This window comes from Ictidomys tridecemlineatus, chromosome 12 (genome assembly GCF_052094955.1).
Source record: "Ictidomys tridecemlineatus isolate mIctTri1 chromosome 12, mIctTri1.hap1, whole genome shotgun sequence".
Lineage (NCBI taxonomy): Eukaryota > Metazoa > Chordata > Mammalia > Rodentia > Sciuridae > Ictidomys > Ictidomys tridecemlineatus.
In genome coordinates, this window is record NC_135488.1 from 47,019,852 (window position 1) to 47,046,197 (window position 26,346).

Below are 26,346 nucleotides of genomic sequence, written 5' to 3' on the forward strand. Positions count from 1 at the left end.
CTGTATAATATGAAGAGATTAAAAAGAAAAGTCAAATATCTCCTGCATTTTCTCCATTGACAATCAGAACAGACACCAGATTCTCAAGTTCTTGCAATTTGCTCCTACTCTCTTCACCACCATTAGGAGAGCCTGAGGCCCTAGCTAGCTTCAGTTAAAGAAATATCTCACCTGATCCAGGATAGAATCGAGCTAAAGACACCACATAAGTTTCTATCCCTGGGAGGTGAAAACTAAGAAGCTGCAAGCAGCCATGAAAGAAGAGGCAGCCCTACCTCTACCAGACCTGTAAAAACACAAAATATGGGAGCAAGAGGCATCTGGGGGAAGTCCATCGGAGTCTAGATGGAGGGTGGCTGCTGCATGAGGCCAGGCCCCAGGCGGGAGGTTGCCAAACAAGCTGAAAACAGGAGATATTAACAAAACTGGCTTCCGTGACAAGCAGTCTTAACTTCTCGCAGCCCCTTTCTGTCATCAACACTTCTTGGGGACAGGGTCCTTCTGCCGTAGGTCTGGGACCACACTGCAGGACTTGAGGGAGCTAGACAGATGACTATTCCTCTGTTTCTCATGTGGGGCTAGCAACGTAAAGCTCTGGTGGTCCAGGGCACCCCTCACACCAGATGCACTCTCCCTCACCTTCACTAAGCAAGAGCACCCTGGCATCCCACACTTAGTGGCATGGCATCAGGGAAAAGCACTCTTTCCTGCAGCAGCATTGTGCCGGGCCATAGCTCTCAGACTGCTGGAATCCATAATGTGCTCTGCCTCAGGCCTGGGTATTTACCTGCTGTGACAGTTTACCTCCCCCACCACCTGGTGATGGGGACAGAACCTGGGCCAGAACCTGCTAGGCAAGAAATCCACCAGGAGCTATCCTCCAGCTCAGAGGTTCATTCTCCACCTCCCCATGACTTTAGAGTAAGAGCCTGAGCAGAATGAGGTGGAGCTGCGCCCCGGCAAATGAAGCAGAAGGACAGAGAATTCCACTCAGTGAAAGCCAGTGGCAGAAGACTGCAGAGAGAACCTCTCCTCGGGACTGAGGATGCTCAAGCCTCTAAAATAAAGTGGTAAAATCTTTGCATTTTACTTGTGTACATCCTCCCATATTCTTAATTCATCTCTAGGTTACTTACAATGCCTTATACAATGTGAATGCTATGCAAACAGTCATTTCATGTCATTGTTTAGGAAATAACAAAAAGAAGAGTCCGTTCAGGTACACAGTATGGGCACATTTCTCTTTCTTTCTCTCTCTCTCTCTCTCTCTTTCTCTCTCCGCTCCCTCACTCACATACCCATCCACCCACCCACACCCATATTTATTGGTTTCTTTTTTTTGGTACTGGAGATTGAACCTAAGGGTGTTTTTTTTTTTTCTTTTACCATTGAGCACATCTCCAGCCCTTTTTTATTTTAAGTTTCTAGGGCCTCTCTAAGTTGTTGATGTTGGCTTTGAATCTGTAATCCTCCTGCCTCAGGATCCCAAGTTGCTGTGATTATAGGCGTGTGCCATCACACCCGGTTCCCTTGAAATATTTTGGTTCATGGTTGGTTGGTTGAATCTGATGCAGAACCTGAGGAAGGGAAGGACAACTACAGTCCCTATTTGAAAGCTTAAAATGAAACAGTATAATACTTATACCAGGAAGAAAATGTGTTTTCTTATAGGAAATGTACTTAAATAAAAGTGAAGCAGATATGAACACTGCACAATACACACATGTACCATTACATAATACCCCATAAATATATACAACTTTTATGTTCATTTTTCAAAAATCTGAGGGAGAAGCACAGTTATCCACCATGCAGTCAGTTAGTGTATGTAGGATGGACTAAAATATATTTCCAACACTGTGTGCTGAAACCTGTAATTTAATAAACAAAAAATAGTTTGGGTCTCCTGCTTTGGTTTTCTTCAGTATGCAGCAACTGTGTTCCAGAGCTTGAACACAGTACCAAGTCATTCAACTCTTAAAGACCAGTTTATATCCTTGTTTCTTCCTTGGAGAAATCACACACAAGAAGCAGTGACAGGATGGGAGAGCCGTCAGGGTCCTCCCCTGTACATCTGCCTTCTTGTAGGCGAGATGATCAGGGTGCAGCTGCTGGGTGCCCATGGCTGGGCCACTCTCTCAGCCAGTAACTCAGCACTCCCCAGCATCTGCTGCACTCAGTGCTGGACAGTGGGCAGCAGAGGGGCAGCGCCTGAATCGGGGCAGCGGGTAGAATCTCACCCAGTGTATTGGCTCATCTTTTAATTTAGAACCTTAGTGGAACACTGGTCCCATGCTAGGCATGGGGATACGGCAGTAAATACGGGAACAGGTCGGTCCCTAACCATACAAGGTCTGCATCCTTGAGTGTGGGAGACCAGCCGGCAAGAAGAGGCAGAAGTATGAAGCAAATGATGGGTCTTCTCTTACACCTGCCCAAATTAATCCTTTCATAATGGTTTTAGGCCATTTCAGATCAGAAGTGCTTTGTGTTATTTTCAGATCTTACTGCTTACTGGACAGCCTGCAAGAAGTACTCCTGCTTGGAATTTCAGTTAACATTACTAGCTACCTATTCAAAGAACATTTAAAGAGACAGAGATGAAATTAAACAAACAGCATGTGCAGGCATATCTGCAGGTTTAACATTCATGAATTCAATTATGGATCAAAAAATATTTTACAAGTGTATCTACTGAACATATATAGGCTTATTTTTTTTGTCATTAGTCTTTAAACAATACAGTATAACAACTACTTGCATGCCACTGACACTAAATAGGCATTATAAATTATCTAGAGAGGATTTAAAGTATAAACGAGGGCATTCTGTAAGTTCTATGCAAATACTGCACCATTTTATATAAGGCATCTGTGATTTTTAATATCCACAGGGAGGCCCTGGAACTAATCCCCTATGGACACCAAGGGACAAATGTATAATCAAATCATTAAGTGGGAATGTGATAAGGAACATGTATAACCCACTTACTCAGGCTTCTGCAATGGCACTGTCCTCCTATCTCTCTATAAATATAACTTCAACCTTGAAAAATATCCTTACTTCTTAGAGGCCACTCTGCTCGAAGTGACAAGCGTTTCAAGAAAACATTTCTAGATATATTCTTTTTTTTTTTAAATGAAGTCCCTATTCTTTTTTTTTTCATTTTTTTATTAGTTGCACATGACAATACAATGATCTTGACATAGCATACATTTGAATCAAATGGGTATAATTTCTCATTTTTCTGAGTGTACATATTCTTTTTGGTACTAGGGATTGAACCCAGGAGTGCTCTTACCATATCACAGCTCTTTTTAATTTTTATTTTGAGATAGGGCCTTGCTAAGTTACTGAGGGTAATGTCAAACTGTGATCCTCAGCCTCCTAAGTCACTGGGATTGCAGGCGTGCACCTCAGTGCCTGGCTCCAGAAGCATTCATGTACTGCCAGTATCGAGGTGGCCGTTTGATCCTTATTGCAGTCAGGAAAAATAAAACTAGACAGAAATCCATTAATAAGCACAAACCTTTTCAATCACATCTGCACTTGGCTTTTCAACTGAAACAAAACTCGGGCTTTTTCTTTTTTATCATTTGACTTGCTCACGAACTTGAAAAACAAAATCGTTTTAGATGAGAAACCAAAAAGCAGATCCAAGAGGCAAATGTTTACTCTCCGTCCCTAATTAGAGACAGTTCTCCCAGTGTGACAAGAATATATTACTGGCAAATCCTTAAGATTGAGTTTGGACTTATACTTCTTTTTCTGGTTCAAAGGCACAAAAAGCATCACAAAAATATCAAAAGAAATCATGGATTCTCAGATTTTAAGAGATGTTATCTGTAAACTATCAATAGCTTATTTTCCTCAAAAATAAATGAATGTTTTTGTCTCAAGAAAAAGACCAGTAGACAGACTTTTTCTTGAACCAAAAAAAAAATTTAGTGCAATATTTCTTACATTTTATTTAAAAAAAAAAATCTTCAATTAAAATCTCTCAAAGTAGCCAGGCATGGTGGTGTGTACCTGTAATCCCAGCAGCTTAGAAGGCTGAGGAAGGAGGATCAAAAGTTTGAGGCCAGCCTCAGCAACTTAGCAAGGCCCTAAACAACTTAGTGCGAATTTGTCTCAAAATTAAAAATAAATAAATAAAAAGGGCTGGGGATGTAGCTCAGTGGTTCAGCATGCCTGGATTCAATCCCCAGTACTGAAAAAAGAAAATACTTTGAAATTATGCAGACTTATTGAAGGGAGAATTTCTGGCTCCCATCCAATGAAATTGATACATGCAATAGAATTTCAGCACAAAATTTTGGAAAGGAAAATTTAAAGCCCAAATAATAAATAATTAACTGGGGACTAAGAAAAGATGAATTATTTGTTTCATACTTCATTCTGCTTCTGATTCATTCATTCTGCTTTACATTCCTAAGGGAATTTGTTAAAAAACACCTCTACCTCAGTAAGAGTTGAAAATAGTTTGCCTGACTGCTCAGGATAAGAGGATAAGAAGAAAATAACGAAAATGAATGAACACATTTGATGAAAATTCTTGATCCCTACTTCTCTTTGATCACTTAATGGAAACCAAAGAAAAACTACTCTTCACTTCTTCCTTTTTGTTCTGAGGTTGGTATAGGATGCTGACATGAATCACCAACTCATCCCAAGGAAAGAAAAAAATTATATAACTTTAATTAATTTTCCATTTTCTTTTTAAAATTTCTCAACTATCACATAATGCCTTCACATATGTACACCCAAGGAAAAAGCACCAGTGCTTAAGACTTCATCAACTGGAAATGCCGGTGATGGACAGAGGACACAGGCATAACAGCTTCACACATTCAAGAGGGAAAGCCCGAAGATTAAGGGATGAGAAGGATATTTTGCCAAAATCTAATTCAAATGAAATCTTTGCCATACTATTCAAGCTTTCTCTCCCAGCCACTTCACCTGGACTAAATTCTGCAAATCTCCTGATGTACTCTGGTGGCAAAAGCAGATACATGACTAAACCTGACAAATAACTGGCTCCGTGTCCAGTTTCTTAAGTGTGATCACCCGGTGCTTTGATGTACACTCTCCAGGTAGCTCTCTTGGGTTGGAACTGTTGGACTAATGAACACATGTCAGAAGCCATCTGACCACCTTGCAGAAATGCAAAGGAGGTGAAAGCTTATTTGGCTTCAACTTGTCATAAATCTACAGAATCCAGGAATTCACAGGGTTAGAGCAAGGACTTCAGCACACCCAGATCCTTTCTTCTTCTCATGTGCTGACTGCTGGAATATCACACTCAAATGGAAGCAAAACCAAAAAAGCTTTATGTTGTAATTTAGTTAAGTTGCTGTAGTTTATGCAAAGCAAAGTGATTTTAGAATTGTTAGCTTAGTATTTGTGGTTGCACATCAGGAAGACCTCTGGAAAAATAAATTTAAAATGAATTAAATAGATATAAATCTGTTAAGGTCTGTAAACAAGTCAAAATAACACCTGGTATTTTGCCAGGGGAATGTTAGAGTTCGTAAACAAGTCTGGATGGTGCCTGGCAAAATGCCAGAGGGAGTAGTTTGAGAAGTAACAAAAGCGAGCCATTAAGTGTGGAGACTCCTTATTGGTTGACTGATGTATCTAGAACAGCTAATTAAGATAAGCTGTGCAAAATGTATAAATAGCTCTGTTGTCCTACAATAAACGGCTCCTACTCCTGCTGTATCAACGCACACAAGTTATTCTCACCTTCACGGTCACCGCCCCCCCCCTTAGTCTGCAGCCAGACTGCGGCATAAATCTTTCTTAATGGAGAGTATCTGGGGCTTTCATTAGAAAAGGTCCTTAAAGACAAAAGGTGGAAAAAATAGTTTAAAAACTGCATTTAATTTTTGTGTGTGTATGTGGTGCTGGGGATCAAACCTAGGGCATTGTAATGCAAGGCAAGCACTCTACCAAGTAAGCTGTATACCTAGGCCTGCATTTAGATTTTAAAGTAAAAACTTATGTTCTTATGGAAACAGATTTCTCTTGAGGATGCCTAACATCTTTCTTATTATAAAAGTTTCATATATAAGTTCAACTGAGAAAAACTTGTATTTGATATTGACCTTTCCTGTCATGTAACTAAGATATAAGCATTTTCCTCAAGTCAAAACAAAAAGTGCTCTTACCTTTTCTCCAAATCTCTGATTTTCTCTCTGAGTGGTTCAACAATCTAGAAAAATCAACCAAAATCAGATTTAAAACAAAAGCAGTCTTCCACTATTCTCACTCCATTCTGATGATTCATACAAGCATGAAATAGTGCAAAATAGATTTTAATTCCATCTACAAATTCACTTCCAGTTTGAAATTAAAATAAACCACTCGAGTCACAATGCTAGAATCAAAAGATAAATCAAGAATGCCAGAGGGAGTGGTTTGAGAAGTAACAAAAGCCAGCCATTAAGTGTGATAAACTTAATCAAGCAGATAAACTCTGTGTTGGCACTAACTCCATAGGCCTTCATCTGAGCAAATCGACCTCTGTACTCACCTACCTTACTAGGAAGAATGTGAAAGGTGTTTCAGGTTCATAAAAACGAGCAGATCAACACTTTCCATCTTTTCAGGAACCAAAGAATCCCCCAAGTGTGGCCCCCACAATCCTAACATTTTGTTTTTGTGATTATATTTGTGTTATCAGCTCTTGCAAATAAATCGCAGACTGCGAGTCACCATCCACCAGGAGCTCAGGCAAAAAGAGCATTCCAACGGCTTCCCCAGGACACTGGCATCTGGCTTCAAATCCAAAGTGGACAACTCTCTAGCCCCTTCCACAGCCCATGCTGTAATAGTCCAGCAGTATCTCTATTTACTTACCTGTTATAGGCAATTGTCTTAAACTAGAAAGCATATGATCAAGTAGGGGTGCTTGCCTTCAGCTAGGTGGGTGTGTGATCACCAATCTGTGCATATGGATGCTGTTTTTATTTCTCAAGTCCTTGCACTTGGTTTGGGGTAGCTTTCCTCTGAGCATCTGCTCAGGGACTGGGTGTTGGCATTTGCCTCCACCTCTCACAGGTTATCACTTCCCTTCCTCTAAGAAAGGGTCATCTGAAGCCACATAAAAGTCTTAAATGTATTTTTCCTTCAGGGCAAAATTTGTTTTAATATGCCAGACCTTTATAAAAATGGGCAAATGGTGACAGAGACATTGTATCTTAAAGAAGTGAATGATTGTTTGAGAGATAATTTCAAAATCACTGAATGACATAAAGCTGCCAAAATAAAGAGCTCAGAATAAGCAAAGGAAGTGAAACTGACAAATATATTGTTAAGACAAAAGAAAATTTGGAAAAGAAACCAACCTCTTCAATCTTGCTTTCAATTTTTAATTCACCATTTTCCTGGATAGACCTGTTGAGCAGAAAGTTACAACACTGAAATCAGTTGAAAGAACTTGTGACTTCAAGATTTGTTTCTGCACAAATTGCCACAACAAACCCAAGGCTGCAGCCCTATCCTCCCTGACACAGTGATCTGTGCCGACTCCTTCCGACAGGGGGCGTGCCAAGGGAAAGTAGGACACCAGGAGGAGGAAATCTTAAGTACACATGCAAACATTCTCCGTTTTAACCAACTGGTTGTTTGTATCAAACCAAACTAATTCCATCTCTGCATTACAACATGGGATTTTAAATTAGAAGCATGAAGCCATGTCTATAAGAGTATATGCTTTTCTGCAGGGCTTTCTCAGGGATTTAACACAAAATGGAATTTCTCCAAGTAAAAACAAAGCTCCTTTAAATGGGATCTGAGCACCCCACCTAGCCACACACAGCAGCCTTTGTCAGGAAACACACAACTCAGAGGTAGGAATCAGACCAACATGGCCCCACCCACCTTGCAAAACCAACTCCACATGAAAAGCCTGCTGGGGGCCCAGTAACCTTCTACCCTTGTATCCTTGTGCAGCAGGACTGACCTTCTGGTGCCAGCTTCACCAACACAAACGTGTCATTCTTACATTTCTTAACACCATGGAATAACAAAGTGAAGCAATTTTTCTTTAAATGGAAATCTGTATTAATGGTGCCAAATTTGCTTCACAGTGAATACTCATTACTTTTTTGCTGACTTTTTAAAAAGGGCTATTTTTTAATTTTGTAGAGATAATTAACAAAAGGATTTTGCAAGTGTCCCTCCTGCTCTGTTAACTGGTACAAATAATGCATACTCAAGTCAGAGTGTTCCTCAAGCCTAACCCTGGGATTGACAGGTGGTCTCAGCATCCACATCTAGTGTCAGCTAAACATCCCTAATCTGAAGATTTAAAAGCATAAAATCCAAAATACTCCAAAATCTAAAATTATTTGAGAGCTGACAAGATAACATAACACAAGTGGGAAATTCTACACCTAACTTCATGTGATAGGTCACACACACAAAAAAATAACAACTAAGATCAGGTTTAAAATTAAAGAATAGTTTTCCATTGCCTTCATCCTATTCTATCGTGTACATATATGTGTGTGAATCTCTCTCTCTCTGTGTGTATGTGTGTGTATTCCAATGAAAAAAATTCAAAATCCAAATATTCTGGTCCCCAGTATTTTGGATAAGGGTTACAACAAGTTGTAGTTTGCTCTGGGACCAAAAGACTATCATTTCCCTGGAACAAATCCTTTCTCAAAGGCTTTGCCCCTGTGTCCATGCTCTTGCCACCCAGAAATACAGTTTATACTTCAGTAGTGCAAAAGTTAGGGTCACACCTATATTACCTACAGAAGAAGGGCCAGTGAAGAGGTGAAGAGAGGAGCTGACCATTGTTTACATGGAATTTCCCTGGGTAACATTCAAATCAGCTGTGTTCCTTGAAAATATCCACAGCAGAAAAGAAACAGCCCAAATGTGTAATTAGCAAAATACTCAGTTTCACTAAAATTATTCGACTAACCCATGAAAACAAAAGGATGTAGGTAACTACTAAAATGTGTCTATAAAACCCAACCACAATGCCCAAGTAATTAAAAACAATTACCTCATATTAACAAAGTTGCCCCAAACAGCTGTGAGAGAGAGAGAGAAAAAGTCAATATTTAAGTTTGCAACATTCTGGTATTCCAACTAACAAAATTTTAATTTAATTTTTTTTTTTTTACATGTGCTAGGCAAGCACTCTACCACTGAGCCACAACCCAAGCCCCAAAATTTTAATTTTTAACCACTGAGAATCTGGACTAAAGCTCATACAGACAATAAATGTACACTTTGTTTTCAGAAAAATTGAGTCCTGCAAAATAGAAAAAAACGATCCTATTCATCCCTGCTCCCAGGTTCACAGTTTTGGCATTTAGAGTTCAAAGGTGCATGTGTTTTGAATGACAGTCTGTCCAGTATGACTGGAAGAGTCAGTCACAAAAATTAAAGAACTGTGTGCCTCAACGAGAACCCAGCGTTCAATCCAAACTCTCCCTTTAAACATTAAGGAAAACAAACCACAGAAGCTAAATAATGGCCTGCAGTTGAGGCTGACCACCACTAGGTGGCCAACATTTCTCAGCACTTAATCCATCTCATTCAATGACTTCTCTGCAGGTCTCTGCCATTGGCTACAGACACCCCATGTCTTCAGACCCAACAGTGAAACCGGACCTTGGACGATTTTAAAACACAAAAAAAGATACTGTGTCCATCTAGAACTAACTAACTAAATAAATAAATAAATAAATAAAATTTAAAAAATAAATAAAATACGAAGGAGCATTCTGAATCTGAAAATACAAAACCTGAAATGTCCACAAATTATAACTTTTTGAGCCCTGATATGACACAAGTGGGAAATTGCATTACCATGAAATATTGTTTTATCCACAAAATCATGAGATACTACATAAAATTACCTTCAGGTTACATGTCTAGGGAACCATGAATTTCATGTTTGGAGCTGGGTCCCATTCCATTATGTATATGCAAATATCCAAAATAACATCCCTCAAAATCCCAAATATGAAACAGTGCTGGTCCTAATTATTTGAAATAAGGGATACTGAACCATACTAGACCATAAGAAATCATCTTAAATTAGTGAGCAGAACATTATTTCATAGACACTTTTTGCCATGAATACATACATGGTCTGTCTTAATACTTTTTTAAAAAAATATTTATTTTTTAGGTGTAGATGGACACAACACAATGCCTTTATTTTTATGTGGTGCTGAGGATCGAACCCGGGTCCCGCCCATGCAAGGCGAGCACTCTACCACTGAGCCACAATCCCAGCCCTGTCTTAATACTTTATATGCATTCCAATTTGGTCTCTGACCAGATACTGCATGCCTACAACGTACCTGGTACTCTTAGATGATTCCAGGTGCAGGAGCTGAATAGAGGGCAAATCCAAATGCCAGAGGGATGGGGAGTGTTTGCATCTGGGAAGGCCTTGAGACTAGTATCTAATAACCCTAGGCACTGTCACATTACCATCTCTGGTACTTAGTATGGGTTAGTAAATGTTTACTGAATAGAATTCAGTGTTCAAAGTCATCCCCAATAAGAAATTCCCATTGTCAAGAGGGGAATGCAATTGATTCCATAAAAGCACATCTTTCTTCAGAGGAGGAACTATTAATAGAAAACATAGCAATAAATAACTAAACAAGTGGTAAAGAAGAACTGGGAGAAAATTAAAAAGCTATACTAGATTTATTATTCATTAAAAAAGTATTTTTTGGATGATGTACTATTTTCAGGAAATAAGTATAGAAGCAGGAAAGTCATCTTCACAAAAATATAAACTTACCCACACAAAAAAAGGAATAAATCCCAAAGTCCTACAACTGGAACCTCCTATACAAATTACAGTAGAGTCATTCAAGGCAACCTGAAAGGGTAAGCATATGTGACGATATGGTAACCTGTGTAGGGGAAGGGGCTGATCCCTTTCCGGCCCATCACAGGGTCTCAGCCAACACTCTTATAACAGGTTCACAGAGAAAAGCAAAACATGCATATTTAACCACAGTTTTATAAGACATGAAAGCCTTCAAAATAGAGACCCAAAGACATAAAGGGAAATGTCTATTTTATGCTTCAGTTGAAGGAAGCAGAAACAACTCTGCAAAGATGTGACTGGACAAAGGGTGTGGCTAACAGTGATGATGCCAGGGAGTCCAGCAAGGCCTGTCTGGCCAGATTCTTCTTGGCCCCTCTGTGCGGGATTCCTTCTTCCTGGGAATGCAGCAGGACCCCTTCTGAAATGGAGGTCTGATGACCTACTATTAGACAAGGTAGATCAGAGACTCTCTTAGTGGCTAGTTCTGAGATAGAAAAGTCTGGGAAGGTGAGAGGACTATTTTTAGACTCTATGGCTGACTTTGGGGAAAAAGGACTCTAGTTTCTATGGCTTGTCCTGGAGAAGAGGAATTCTGGTTTCTATGACTTGGTTCTGTGGAAGCAAGAGATAGGAGGGCAGAGAGATCTTGGTTTTAAGTCTGCTTCTAAGGCCTTCCAATGTCCAGTATTCAAAACACTTGGCACAGCATACCAAAGCACTATACTTTGGGGTATCATTTTCTGAGCCTCTACACATATTAATGCTCTTATGACAGCATGAATATATATGATGAAAATATATGTATTCAGTATGTTAGTAAGTTTCCCATTATTCTAATAAAATGCCTGAGATAAACAACTTAAGAGGAGAAAAGGTTTATTCTGGTTCATAGTTTCAGTCCGTGGTCGCTTGACTCTGCTTCTTTGGGCCTGTGGTAAGGAAGGACACCGTGGCAGGAAGCACTTGGCAAAGCTGTTCACCTCATGGCCAACAGGAAGCCAAGGAGAGAGGAAAGGGGTGGGGTCCTAATATCCCCAATGACCAAGCATCCCTCCCCCAGGAATGAGGACTCACCTCCCAACAACATCACTGGCTGGCGACCGACCCTTTAACACAGCCTCACCTGCACTGTTAAAATACCCTGGAAAACAGAGATTCTCAAAAAACTGAGTTTAAATGCTGACATGAGAAATCGTTTGTTTCTTCTTGGATTTAGGAATTTGCCTTGCTTTTAAAAAAGGAGGGGAGAGATTTTTTGCTAATCTCCATGCACCTGTTACCCTGTTCTGTCTCCTCCTAGACCCCTGAGAACACCTAGGTCAGTGCTCACCTCAGGCACAAGGCACTGTCACCACCTGACAGAGCCCACAGAGATCACAGGGGAGGCACCTGTTGTCAACTCACAGGGACTTTTTCTTAAATAAATGGGTACATTTCAAATAAATGGACTCATTCTGGCTTTAGGATTAAGCTCCTTATCCAAACAGACTAGGAGAGGCCTTTTCTGGCTATGCTATGGCACTGTGTATACAAGGAAAAATCATTCTTTAATGTGCCTTCTGGGTGGGTGGCACCTTTTGATGACTTTTCAAATCATTCTATGGCTCTTTCAACCTTTGCTCAAATCAGTTTAAAATGTAGGTTTCTCAGACATCCTCAGTCCTATCACCACTTAGTCCCATTCAGAGAATCAAAAGCTGCCTCCCCTCCCAGACACCTATTCCCTGAGCCCTCTTTCCTGTCCCACTGGTCCTCTTAGCCCCGACTCTCCAGGAAGCAACGGAGGCCCCAGCTTTACCAACCTTTATAAATGGTAAATGAATAAGGCCTAGATCTGTTTCTGCAGCTCCCATCTGGAGGTACTCCCTCCTTCCTGGCTGTTCTTCCGCTCCTCCCCCATCAGACCTCACAGCAGCCCACTCTCTGCCCTCCCTAAGCCACTCGCCACTCTCAGCCCTCTTGGCTCTTCTGCAGATGATGTCTGGGCCAGAAGCAGCCACCACCAAGCACTGCCAAGCTCTTCGGAGCACTCCACCTCAGGAAAGCATCCTTACTCTCACCTCCTGCGTAGTGACACTCATGGCCCCTGTCACCACACTGCCCACTTTCCATTTGCTCTAACTGGTGGTTTGCAGGAGGTCCCTCTTCAAGATGAGGTATTTTCTCACTCACATTTGCAACACCAGGCACATGCCATTCAAGCACTAAAATTAGTTGTGTATGTCACAGAATTTTGTTCCTTTTCTTACAAATATTTATTTTCTGCTTATTATTGTGTACTTTCAAGAGTGTTATAACCAATTTGTTTTTACAATATTTTCATGTCAAGGGTTTTGGACCTCTTTTTAAATGATCAAAAGCTGTGCCTGCTTCTCACTGGAGGGCAGAAAGGAACTCGCACCCAGCACAGATAAGAGAAGAGAGACACACACAGGCAGGACAAAACCTCCTGACACAGTGCACTTGGTCTGAGGGAAGACACAGCAGTTTCCTGTACTTCCAGAGCCTGGCTCTGGTGGTTTTAAGTAGCTCATCACAGACTTTAAAAGTTAAACATGGTAAAAAATTAATCTTGCTTGTAGAACTTTGCAATCTGTTTGAGTTATTTTGACCCACCTTATAGTGTCTCAGAGGGACAGCTGAGAATTGCTAGGAAATATACTCCATAAATATAAATATCTGAACTAAGCTGAAATGAACTGAATCCATGACACATAATACCAGGAGTCAACATCATGAAAAGTAAGTACAGTCAAGGGTTGCACTGCAACACCGTGGTCAACGGCAGATAGCACATACCAAAGGTGGTCCTGTAAAATTATAATGGAGCTGAAAGGTTCTATCGCCCAGTGACATCAAGGCCATTGTAATGTTGTACTCTAGGCATTCCTGACCTTTTTTTGGTAATGCTGGTGTTAACACACCTACTGCACTGACAGACACATCTAAGTACAGCACATACAATTATGTACAGAACATATTTCACAGTGACAAACAACTAAGTTTCTGGTTTATTTATTACTATCGTATGTTTCTTACAATGGCAACAGCCTCATCCATCTCATGTTTACCAAGTCTCTTGACTGCTTCAAAAGGTTACATGGAGTGACTGAGTAACCCCATCCAGATTTCTATAAGTACATGCTATGATGGTCAAATAAAGACAAAAACCATCTAATGATACACTTCTCAGAACATGTCCCCATCATTAAGCAATATGTGGCTTTAAAAAAAGAGAGATAATTACTGACTGTTATTGATAAAGGGCTTAAATCCAAATTTCCTTGCATAGATTTCCAGATATTATAATTGATTTTAATTTTAATATAAATTTAAAAAATACTACACATGCAAATTAAGGCACATCGATTTTCACAATTCTTGACACCAGGGCTGAAGGTTAGTGGTAAGGCCCTTGCCACAGAAATACAAATAAAGAACCTGGTTTTCACAGTTCTTATTATGTTTGTATATAAACTTTGTGGTGTCCAGGAAAATTTGCTTCAAGAAAATCTTATACAATTTCATTGGGGCAAACACCTGAGTTATCTTTACATGTATAATTAGAAACGAGCATCCTTTTCCAACACAGGACAAAATTAAAATGCTAACATAACACCTTTGTAGTCTCTCTTAGTCTAACTTGGGTTTCTTAAATATTAATCAGCTATTGTGAGAAAAATCCCTTTAGAACATGATTTCTCAATTTGAAGTCTGTGGTCTACATGGATTTCTGAAAATTTTTCTAAAGCTGTGCCTGCTTCTCACTGGAGAGCAGAAAGGAACTTTGAGGAAGGGGAGAAAAACTTTTGAAAAAGTTGCAAAATCACGCGTTCACAGCTTTCAAAAGTCCTCTGATGAGTTCAAGACTCAAAACAAATTATAAACCACCAATTCAAAGTCACAAAAGCTTCAAATTTTAAGAGGTACATTTGTTTTAGAATGGGGATGAATCAGAGTTCTGGAATAAGGCCACTGAAGGCTCAGACTCCTCTCTGGGAATCCAGGTCTGGGGTAAGCCATTTCCCTTGCCCTGTTGAAGAACCTTCACAAGGCTGGACTGGACACAGTGACCGTTTCCATTTAACACCTGTCCATTTTAAAAGGCTGAAAGATGGGGGATGGAGTTGTAGCTCAGTGGTAGAGCACTTGCCTGGCACATATGAGGTACTGGTTCGATTCTCACCTATAAGTAAATAAATAAAATAAAGGTCCATCAACAACTTAAAAATAGAATATACCTATTTAAAAAAATGCTGTGAGATGTTTCAGGATGTTTTTGTTAGGCATTCTGGTCATTTTTTAAGCCAGAAAGTGTTATGTACTTTTACACTAAGTGTGGCTTAGGGAAACCGTGCTCTGGCTGAGGCATGTTCTCACACAACAACCCATCCCATAAACCAGCATGCTGGGCACTTAAGTCAACTGACTGATTTTTAGACAGCACAGACCACAGAGGGACTCCGTCCGTGAAGGCTCTGCCTTCTTTTCATGATCTTTCCTAACTTCCTCGCTCATCCTGACAGGGGACAGACAGATGCAAATGTGGAGCTTAAAAGAAGAATTCTATAAAAGGGATGTGCAATGCTCACCCTCCCACATGCACTCTTTTCCAAGGAGCAATTACTGTAGCCGTGTCTGGCATAAGTGGTTACGTAACATTCCTCAGCCAGCTACTGTTATCTCCAAGAGAAATGCAAGCCCAAAATAATGTTGATAAGGGGAACCCAAGTCACCCTGAAGGGGGAAACTTCTGTCTCCCTTTTCATACAACAAATTCTAAAACTCAGGGAGATAAGGACAATTCCTCCGAACCATAAAATCTGTGAGAATTTATGGTTTAGAATCCAATGAGAACCAGTCATCATGGACAAAGTGACCAAAGTTGTATGACAGTCTGATGTCATCCTCCTCAGTCAAAAGTCAAGAGGTGGACTTGGGCAGGACTCTCTGGAAACTTCTCTGGGATCCCCAATAAAACCAGAGTGCAGGACAGGCACACTGTCCCTTTCCTCTCTGAGGACCCACTCTCTCCCTGGAGAGTGTCCCCTTTCTCTTTTTCTATCCCTTCAATAAACTCATGCTTCTTACTCTGAGTGACGTGAATGAAATCTTTCTGAACTGATCATAAGAATCAGGGTTTGAAGGGAAAGGGAGGTCTCTGCCCTGGGTTCCCAGCATGCCCCAGCCCTGTAACAACCCACAAGCCACTGATTCAATAAACTCCGTGCCTGAAACTCCAGGAGGAAAACCCTGCCTCCTTCACATTTGGAAGGGGTGTGGAGGTGTGATGCTGTGAATGTCCTTCAGTGAAAGGGTGAGCAGCCACCACCAGCTGGAAGCAGGGGAACTTGCCAGGTTACTGGATGAACGGAGAGAGATGGCATTCCCCTCAAATAGAAAGTAACAGAGAGGGTGGTCAAGAGGCATAAATGCAGGTGTCCTTAAAAAGGCAGAAATTTATTTAATGAGCCCCTGCTGGGAGCCAAGATATGTGTGAAGTGGGACAGCCAAGGTTCCTAATCCAGGCTGCCCCTCAGCATTTAAAGGCTCTCCAGACTGATGCTGGCTCAGAATGGGACTGGAATGGAATAGTGGGGATCTGATCTCCAACTCAACCAGCAAAACCAAAGCTTCGCATGGTCTACCAGGCCCTGCCCAGGGTGTACTTACTTAGACCTACTGAACCAACCTCTGCAGAGGGCTCTGGCAGATCCAGTTTTTAAGTGCCCTGGGCGACACTCATCCCTAGCAATCTGGAAGCAGCCACTCCAACACCTCACTTACTGCCCACTTCCAGGCTCAAGCTGCTCAGCCCTTGTAATTACTCCCACTTGTTGAGCCTGCTCCCCTCACCCGGCCTCAGGGAATTTGTACTTCTCTCAACTGCCTCCTCTGCCTGTCTCTCGGCTCATCCAGGTCTCAACTCAGAAGTTATCTAGTCAAAAAAGGTCTTCTGGGGTTCTATCAGTGAGAACACCCCCACGGCCACCCACTCCACACCCCATCCCCATTCAGCCTGCTCTTTCTCTATACATCTGTACAGGCTGCATAAATGTTTGAGACTGGAAATGTACAGATTTTGGAATATGTGCAAATACTTAGAGAATGTGCAAATAATTGGAAATCTTGGGGATGGGACTCAAATCTATACATGAGATTCATTTATGTTTCAGATCTACCTTAGCAACCAACCTGAAGGTAATTTTACACAACATTTCAATAAGTTTGTGCATGAAACAAAACTTCTGCACGCTGAATCCTTAGGAAGCTAAGGTGCCACTATTTCAGTCACCCACAGAGGGAGGACAGGGTTGTGTGGCACCTCCATCATTTCTAAGTCTAAATACACAGGCTGCTGATGAGCAATCGTTTTCTTACACTTACAGACTTGACAGTAAAAACACAACACAGCATTCATACAGTGAAAAATAGTGGGTTCAGGATAACCAAGTGTCATGTTGGTACCAAGAAAGTTCAAGATTTTGGCACATTTCAGATTTCTCATTTTCAGATGGGATGCTCAACCTGTATATCTATTTATCTGTGATCTCAAGTTATTGCTAATTCCCTTTCCCCAATAAAATATTAAGCTCCAAAGTAGCAACGATCTTCTAACTTTCATATAGCACTATTTTCTAGAACACCAAGACAGATGAACATAATACATACTCATTAAACATTTGCTGAAAGAATAAATGAATGAATGAGTGAATAAATAGCTCCCTCAAATGATTAATAGCTGCACCAAGCAAGAGTCCAAACTCTTTTTTAAAATAAAGGGCTGGATAATAATATTTAAGGTTTTAAAAGCACACATGATCCCTATCTCAACTGCTTAACTCTGTCTCTGTAGGGTGACCACAGACACTGATAATTTTGGAAAATCATAGCAGTGTTCCCAGACCACATCAAGGACACAGAAATTTCAATTTCATGTAATTTCCAAGAGCCATGAGATATTATTCTTTTTAACATTTTTTAAACCACTTAAAAATTATTAAAACTTTCTCAGTTCCTAGGTCCCACAAAAACTAGCAGTGGTTGGACCTGGCCTGTGGTCCATAGGACTCTGTGTTCTTGAGGAGAAAACAGCTATCAGCCACCTACATAAAATACAGAGAAGTAATGGCTGCAGTCAGCAGACTCCTAGGAGCAGGGAGGAGGCAGGTCACTGAACTGTGAAGACCATGGGGGTTGGTGGTGGGGAGTAAACACACAGGTGGGTGGGAGGACTTCTAGGCTCAGGACCTGCTCCTGGAGAAAGAGGGTACAAGGGGAAATGGTAGGAGAGGCTTCAACATCAAGATGAGCCAGAATTTTCTCATGCGGCTTCCCTGGAGACTCTAATGAACCAAATATGGGCACCACCATGTTTTATTTTATTCCAAGAAAGCTGGGCTCCAGTTAGGAGGAGCAGGCACAAATGTTCAGAGTGTGATGAAGGCCAGTAAGATGCTCCAGCCTGTATCTCAGCATAGCTGGGAGCAGCAGAAACCAGGGAAGAGGTGGACTGAGGGGACAGAGGCTCAGGGGCGAGGACTCTGAAGTCAGGAGATGGAACAGGAGGGCAGAGTTGGAAAGGGCAGGGATCATGGTCTGGAATAAGACAAGCTCAGCGGGAGGCACCCTACAGGGATCCACAAAGTGTCAACAGGCACAGAGAAACCGAGGCCTGGAACCCAGAAGGGAATGTGACAGTGACTGCTACCTGCCGTCTGGGGGATCTGGTGACAACACCAAGGCGAGCATCTACAGTGCCAGCATCTCTGAGGCTCACCACACACCTGCTCCACACAGGGCTAGAGGTCTAACTACAAGGCCGTGTCACAGCTTTGTGCCATTTCACAGCCAGTGGCCGACAGATGTCCCGTGACTTGCTCAAGGCATGAGAGCCACGGACCCCCCACCCTCATGCCACCCTTCCATGAGTGAGGCCTCATCCCCAGTCCTGTGTGATCTGTTGAGGGCTCCAGAGCTGCCCCCACCTGCATGGAAGAAAAGTACCTTGTTCATTTCCACACTTGTCCTCTAAGCTAAGCCCCAACCTCTGATGCCACACGGCATGTGCTCAAACTAAAGTGGAGTGATACTAATCTTCTTAAAATCCTTAGGTGGGCAACAAAGCTATTCCAGATGGTAGACACTCGCATTTCAGGAGAACGAATACTGACTCTAACCTCCACTGCTCAGGGCAAGAACACTTTAATTAGAGAAATAGAAACCCTGTACCAACAGATGGTACCTTGAGCACATTTAAAGTGAGTAAGATCAGTAGACAACGTTCCAGAACAATGCTGCTGTGCACTGTGCTGCGGGACTGTTTACTGTTCCCCTTGAGCTCTCCAGAGGGTGTTTAACAGCACCACAGTGCCTCACCTACCTGTAACTTGGTCTATCTGCAAGTGTTCCTACAAAGCTCTGCAGTGTCATCTTGTTTTTTACAGAGGAGCCTCAAACATGGTGCTTTCAAAACCTGTTCAAAAATTAGCTGACACACTTTCCACGGGATGAGGTCTCTGTGTTGTCCCTTTGAATCCCGTGGGCTTGTGCTGCCTGGACCACAGGGAAGATCAGAGATGACATGGTGACTCTCAAAGCTGTCATAGAAAGCCAGGAGCTGTGGTTGCTGTCTCATTCGCTGGGACACTCTATCTTAGTGCCCTCGGTCAACATGGAAAAAGTCTGACCACACCAAATGTGGCCAGGTGCCAGATGGACACTCTAACAGCCAGTACTTAGCAAGTCTGTTCTTGGGGCAGTAAAGAGATCATGTACAGGTGATCCTCCGTCCTGGCTGGCTGATTCGTCCCAATGGAGGATCTAGACATCTGCAAACACAAAGAGCCACCCCACCTTCAAGCTTCTGACCCAATGAGCATAATACAACAGAGCAGATTTTAAACACGGAATTTAGAAGTGGTTGGTTCAGCAGTGAAACATAACCAGAACTGGAACAACAGAGCTGGGTCTTTAGTCCTCTTTTCAGATCCATCCTAAATCAAGCCACCCAAAGCATTCCCTACCAAGTGCACTGGCACCCCTCAAGACAGAGGCTTCGCTTTGCATGGAGGGAGTCAAATCTGTAGTGCTGGGGAAATGCTGACATGCCCCACCCCGGGCATGGCTGCTGCCCCATTGAACCAAAAACAGACCGTATATCTAGGAAAGATGCACCCTTCCTCACCTCCAGAGAACCTCAACGATGTGAGTACTCTGGGAAAAGAACATATTTGCCTTCATAAAGAGGCCAGGGTCCCAGTTCTAACCATTCTGTCTGTTACTCTGCACATTAAACATTAGAGAGAGTGGAAACTGCAATAAGGAAGCAACTTTAACACAACTGACCTTACAACCTCAAGACAGGCTGGCTTTAAGGTAAAACTTGAAAGCTCTAAATACTGAGTTCTGTCCTCACTGAGGAAAACTGTAAGAATAAATTTGAAGGAAGAATACTCTCTCAACTGAAAGCCTTATCTGTGTGGAGACCTCTTTTCATCTACAGGAGATACCATATAACCTAAACCTACCTAAACTCGGTGCAACCATTCAGATGAATGAGGTAGCTCTCTCACTGAAAGACTTCCTTCAAGCCTGGGGTTGCAGTTCTGTGGGAGAGCACCTGCCTAGCAAGTAGGAGGCTTGGGTTCCAATGCCCAGCACACCCACGTGCGCACACACACATACACACACACACACACACACACACAATCTCAATAACTCTTGCACCTCGCTGTCTAAACAAACTGTAAATGACTTAACCACTAAGTGTCCTGGTTCCCAAGTCACTCAACTCAACTTAGTACTTGGCAGCAACAACCCCATAGAAAGCAAGCTTCCTGTGTAACATGCATTAATAACAATTACATGACTAATTCTTGGAGCTGGAATGATTCATTCTGTCCATAAATCTTTACCTGAGAAAAATCATGTTTTTTTCTGCCATGGCACAGGACAACAATAAGTCTATAAACAAGTTTCATTCATACACACCACTCAAGGTTCTAGCTTATGGTATCACTATAGAAAAATATAAACAAATATTTTTTAAAAAATCTCCATCTGAATACCACAGGACAGCATCAAATCTGGGGAGGAAAAAAGAGTTAAAAAAAATCCCAAAACAAACAAACAAACAAAAACCCAGCCAGTTCCACTTCTCAAATCAGAAAAGCAAAGCTGTACTCTAATTCTGCAAAGAGCTACAGGTTAAGCAACTAAGAACTCTCCTTTCTACCCTCCCCTAGACTTCTCAAATTACCAATAGGTGCCTGATGTGGTAAAAGAAATGTTGCCACATTGTTTCTTTTGCTTTTTTTTTTTTTCCTACTTAAAACCAGATGTAAGGTCAACCTAGGGAAATGTAGCAATATTTCTCTAAACAATAGAAAATGAAACAGACCTCCTTGAAGCTACCAAGTGAATATATCTTCAGATTTTTGATGGAAATAGAATCATTAAAGAAAAAGCGAAGAAGGAAGAAGCTTCCCCCACCCAGCATCAGACAAGAAGGGCTGCAAGAAGAGTCATGACAGTTAAGTAGAGCTTCACCTTCCCCAGCAAAGCTCTAGTGGCATCAGAAACCTCATTTTTCAAGGTACATACCGAAATGCACCCTGTTCTTGTCCCCCTGAGCATTCACTTCCCAATGAGAGGGCAGCATGTGGGTGCATGCCAAGCCTGTGCAGAGGGACCCATTCAAGCACCAGCTGCCAAGTCAGTGACAGCCCTGCAGAAAACTGCTGCCCACGCAGGTCCTACTGCAAATGCGGCCTTCTCCTCCTCCACTGGCTTCTCCTGAATACAACTGCCAAGTCTAAGAATAACCATTGATGAATCTATTCTGAGGGGGCACAGGGCGTGCCAGTCAGGAGGAAAAAGTCAAGTCAGACCTCACATCACAACTTTGTATCACTAAGAGAGGAATGGGTTACCACCTACCCTGGAACCACAGCCAGAATGCGCCCATATGACCTGACATGTAAAGTTGTATTCATTTCATTTAAAAATAACACTATATTTTTGAATAAGATGGAAAAATGTAGATACATTAAAGATGAGAATAAAAGGTGAAGGAGAAATTTGCTTAAAAAACAGATTATGGCTTGGGACATAATTTTGTTGCCTACTACTGAAGTTTTCTTAGTAACTGATACTGAATCTTTAAGTAGAACACTCATGCAAAAGGTTGATGGAAATAAACATCACACAAAAAGGTACAAACTTACATGAAAGAAATTACAAAACCTTCCTGAGTATCAAAGAGAAAGATCTGCCTAAATAAAGAAATGCACTATTTTGGAGTTGAAAGACATTTTAATATATACAGATTATGACTACTGTGATTTTAAAAATCTTCTTTGCACTTCAATCTAGTCTTTCCACGCTGAGCAAGCACCTTAGTTTCCTATTTGCACATTATTTTGTAATTTTTAAAAATGGAGCTTTAAAATGTTTAATGATAGTTGAGGTCAGCCTTTTCATTTTGTATTCAAAAGTGGCAGAGAGGGAAAGAAAAAGGGGAGGGATCTAGGAGGTCTACCTTCTACCCACAGTGCTCAGGGGCATGACCTGAGACCATGGGCGTGACTGCTGGCAGGCATTCTGCACTCCAACTGAGATGGTGCTCTAGGCTTATTCTCCATGGTGGTGTGGTCATCCACATGGTCAGACCTTGTGACATGCTGTTCCTGAAGGTCAGCCTAATGTGTCCTGCCTGCCTATCGCCAGGTTCTCAGAGGACGAAGGGAGAGTCTACAAGTATGTAGAAATCAGAGAGTTAGAAAAAAGGGACAGAGTGAGACTAAGAGTAAGGGGGTAAGTGGAGAAGAGAAGGGGGTGTGAGTGGGGAGACTGAAGAGGTGAGTGGGTTACAGGTAACAGAGAGAATGGAGGGCACATAAGGGTAAGAGATACGAAGGAGGTGGGAGGGAGGTAGGCAGGTGCCTTGGGAGAGCTCTGGGGGAGTCAGTGACAGTGGGGCATGGCAGGGCAGTGCCAGGCATAAGCACGTGGGATAGTTGCATGAAGCTCTTGCAGACACAGTACACTGCAGCCTAAAAGACCAGCAGGGCTCAGTCAGAGGAATGTTCCCATCACCTAAACTGGGGAAACTGAGGTTTTGGGCTTTCAATCCAGACAAAATGGCAGACCTGTGACCACTACACCGTGTCACCATTAGCCACCTTAGTGCTATAGGGAAGGAGGGAGAAGGGAACAAGAGGCTACTGGACCACTCACCAGGAAAAGGACAAGGCAGGAAACATCTTCAATCTTGATCCACCAAAACCCAGTTTCCCCTTGGTATCTGCGGGGGATTAGTTCCCAACTGACACTCCTCCTCCATAGCAAAATCTCCAAGTATCAAGTCCCTTTTGTAAATTGGCTCAGTATTTGCACAGAACCTATTCACATTCTGCCGTTCTCTGGAACTTATCACACCTAGTACAATGTAAGTGCTAGGTAAACAGCATTTATTTATTCTTGTTTAGAAACTAATGACAAGAAAAAAGCCTGTGCATTTTCAGTACAGATATAATCATTTTAACATCTTCGATCCATGCCTGGTTGAACCCAAGGATACAGATGTCTATATTTCTTCCACCCCCCCACCACCTTGTAAGCACTCCACTGGGGACTGCCTCAAAGTAACATTTCTTTCAAGACATGTCTCATGAAAAGTTTATATGCCTACCTCATACCCATTAGGATGGCTACTATCATAACACAATAAAATAAAGATAACACATGTTGGCAAGGATTTGGACTGCTGGTGAAAGTAAAAGGGTGCAGGGAGGGCGAAGGCAGAGTCTACAAGTATGAATGCAAATCAGAGAGAAAAAAGGGACAGAGTGAGACTAAGAGTGAGGGGGTAAGTGGAGAAGAGAAGAGGTGTGAGTGGGGAGTGAGGAGACTGAAGAGGTGAGTGGGTTACAGGTAAGAGAGAGAATGGAGGGCACATAAGGGTAGAGAGATACAAAGGAGGTGGGAGGCAGGTGGGCAGGTGCTGTGTAAAACAGTATGACAGTTAATTCAGAAAATTAAACACAGAATTACCATGTGCTGCAGTAATTCCACTTCTGAGTTTGTACCCAACAGAACTGAGAGCAGGGTCTTGAAGAGGTATTTGTGCACCCATGCAGCATTATTCTCAATAGTGAAAGGTGGAAGTAACTCAAAAATCCATGGTCAGATGAGTGAGTAGAAACGCGGTATGTACATACAGTGGAACATTAGTTAGCCTTAAGAAGAAAATTCTGATACATACCACAACATGGAGGAACTCTGAAGACATTATGCTAAGTGAAATAAGCCAGCCACAAAAGGAACAAATATGCATAATTCCACTAATATTAATATGAGGTCCCTACAGTGGTGAATTCATAGAAAGTAAAATGGTTGCCTGGGCTAGGGGAGAGAAGTATCAGCAGCCCACCAGCTGGGGAAGGTAAAATAGTTCTGGAGATTGGTTGTAAAACAGTGTGAATGTACTTGGCACTACGGAACCATACATTTAAAAAGTGGTTAAAATAAAGACTGGGGTATAGGGTTAGTAATAAAGTACATGCTTAGCATGAGCAAGGTCCTGAGTTCGATTCCCAGTTTTAAAAAAGTTATTAAAATTGTAAATTTTATATTGTGTGCATTTTGCCACAATTAAAAGAAAAAGCCTAATCCATGCAACAAATGGGATAGGAACAGCCTTGGGGTTCCTTCAGGTCCCTCTATGCCATCACAAAATCACTGCAGTCAGACTGAGACCTGGGGCAGGGATTTAAATGTGCTGTGCCTCAGTCTTCCCAACTAAAAAATGCAGAAGGCACCCCCTGCAACTCCTCACTGCAGGACATCAAGGTGACTGCAGCAGGTCATTCCTCTGCCCAAGGACAGAGCAGCATTCATGATCTACAAGGGGGGGGGGGTTGGGGTTAGGGACACAGGCAAGGGAAGTCAATCTAAGGAGGACAGAAAAGGCCTGGAGCGGGTGGGGGAGTATCACTGCACTGAAAACTAGGGAGAGAAATTTCTGTCTTTTAGGTAATTAAGATGAATTCTAGTCAAATTCTAAACAACAGCAAAAGAAACTAAGAGGAAGAAAGATTCTGATTTGTCCCCTTAGGAGAATTGCTGAGAGTCCCACCATGAGGATCCTTTATCCACATCCCACAACATTTCCACAAGAACTACCACTGGCTCCCTGGATGAGATTATTCAGATTCTTTTATTTATTACACCTCTAATCTCCTGCTGCTGATATAACCCAGCTGCCTGTAGATACCTTTAAACAAATAAGTGAAAGCCAGGCACTACGTACTGCAGTATGTAGTCAACTTAGAACCAGCATGCTTTGTTTCCAACTTCTGAAACTGCTACAAAAACATTCAAAGACACCATGGATAACACTCTAAGATTTCACCACCCTGAAAATGATTTTCATTTTTTTAGCACATTTAGACTCCCTCTGAAAACAGACTACTTTGAAGAAGTTCAAATGTTTTTTTGTTTTTGTTGCTGCTTTACTTCAGTTATTTATCTTGGTTAGAACAACTCTAAATAAAGTTTAGTCAGGAAGTCAAAAGAAACTGACAGATTAATTTCACTCCTCACCCTTTTAAAGAATGGGCCCTGTCAGAACCACTCCCCTTCAGTGGCTGCCCCGTGCTTCCTGCCTGGGGTTCCTTCCTCTCACAGGGTACTTTATAAGACCCATGTGTCTTCTTTCCCCATGTGGCAGTCAGTCAGAGCTATCACGTCTTTACATAAATTCTTTCAGTTCTGCATAGTATTTTTTAAAAGTTTTTCTTGCTTGCAAGGCCTAAGAAAACCTAGAAGCCCCAGCAAGGCAGATGGCTCACCCCAAGTTACTGGGCAGCTCAATCACGACAAGTGAACCACCCTTTCCAGAAAAGAGCTAAACCTGAGCATTTTTTTCCTCAGGTGATACTACAAATCATCACATCTGCAATATATAAAGCAAGAAAAGACACTTGAAGGAGGCATGCATGTGGGTTCAATATGCAGGGAGAACTGGGGAACTGGCTTCACCGATGAATGAACACCTCTTCATGAAAGTCCTGCATCTTCACAATAGACATGCTCTCGACTTCTTGGTTTAGGCCTCTGTAACAAAATACTATAGACTGTGTGGCTGATACACAACCGAAGTTTATTTCTCCTAGCTCTGGAGGAGGGAAGTCCAAAAACAAGGCAGCAGCAGATCAGGTGTCCTATAGATGACACCTTCTTGCTTGGTCCTCACAGGATAGAAGGAGCAAGGAGCTCTTGGGGTACTAGTCCCATTCCTAGGGGCCCCACACTTTGACTTGACACCTCGCAATGCCCCATCTTCCTGATCCATCACCTCGAGGATGAGGATTTGAACATATGAATCTGGATGGGAACAAAAACCTTCAGACCACAGCACTGACCTCTACAGCAGCATCATATGCCAGAGCTAAAAGTCACCAGCATAGCTCAAACAGATCAATGTACAGAGGAAAGCATAATATTCAAGTCAAATGGGACAC

General features: G+C 41.9%; 1 protein-coding gene across 4 annotated transcripts in view; it reads right to left on the reverse strand.

The window, feature by feature from the left end:
• Uxs1 (UDP-glucuronate decarboxylase 1) overlaps positions 1 to 26,346 on the reverse strand; it is a 94,696-nt gene that overhangs the window by 57,719 nt on the left and 10,631 nt on the right. For 2 of the 4 annotated variants that reach the window (XM_078028898.1, XM_005339084.4), the window contains exons 2-4: positions 9,023 to 9,050; positions 7,350 to 7,398; positions 6,171 to 6,214 (exon numbers count right to left, since the gene is read on the reverse strand). The exons of 1 other annotated variant lie outside the window; for it this stretch is intronic. In XM_078028898.1, the coding sequence (XP_077885024.1) occupies positions 6,171 to 6,214; positions 7,350 to 7,398; positions 9,023 to 9,050 (121 nt within the window). Of the gene's footprint in view, positions 1 to 6,170; positions 6,215 to 7,349; positions 7,399 to 9,022; positions 9,051 to 26,346 lie in introns of those variants that run through there. One more of the 4 variants, XM_040270892.2, reaches the window with a different exon arrangement.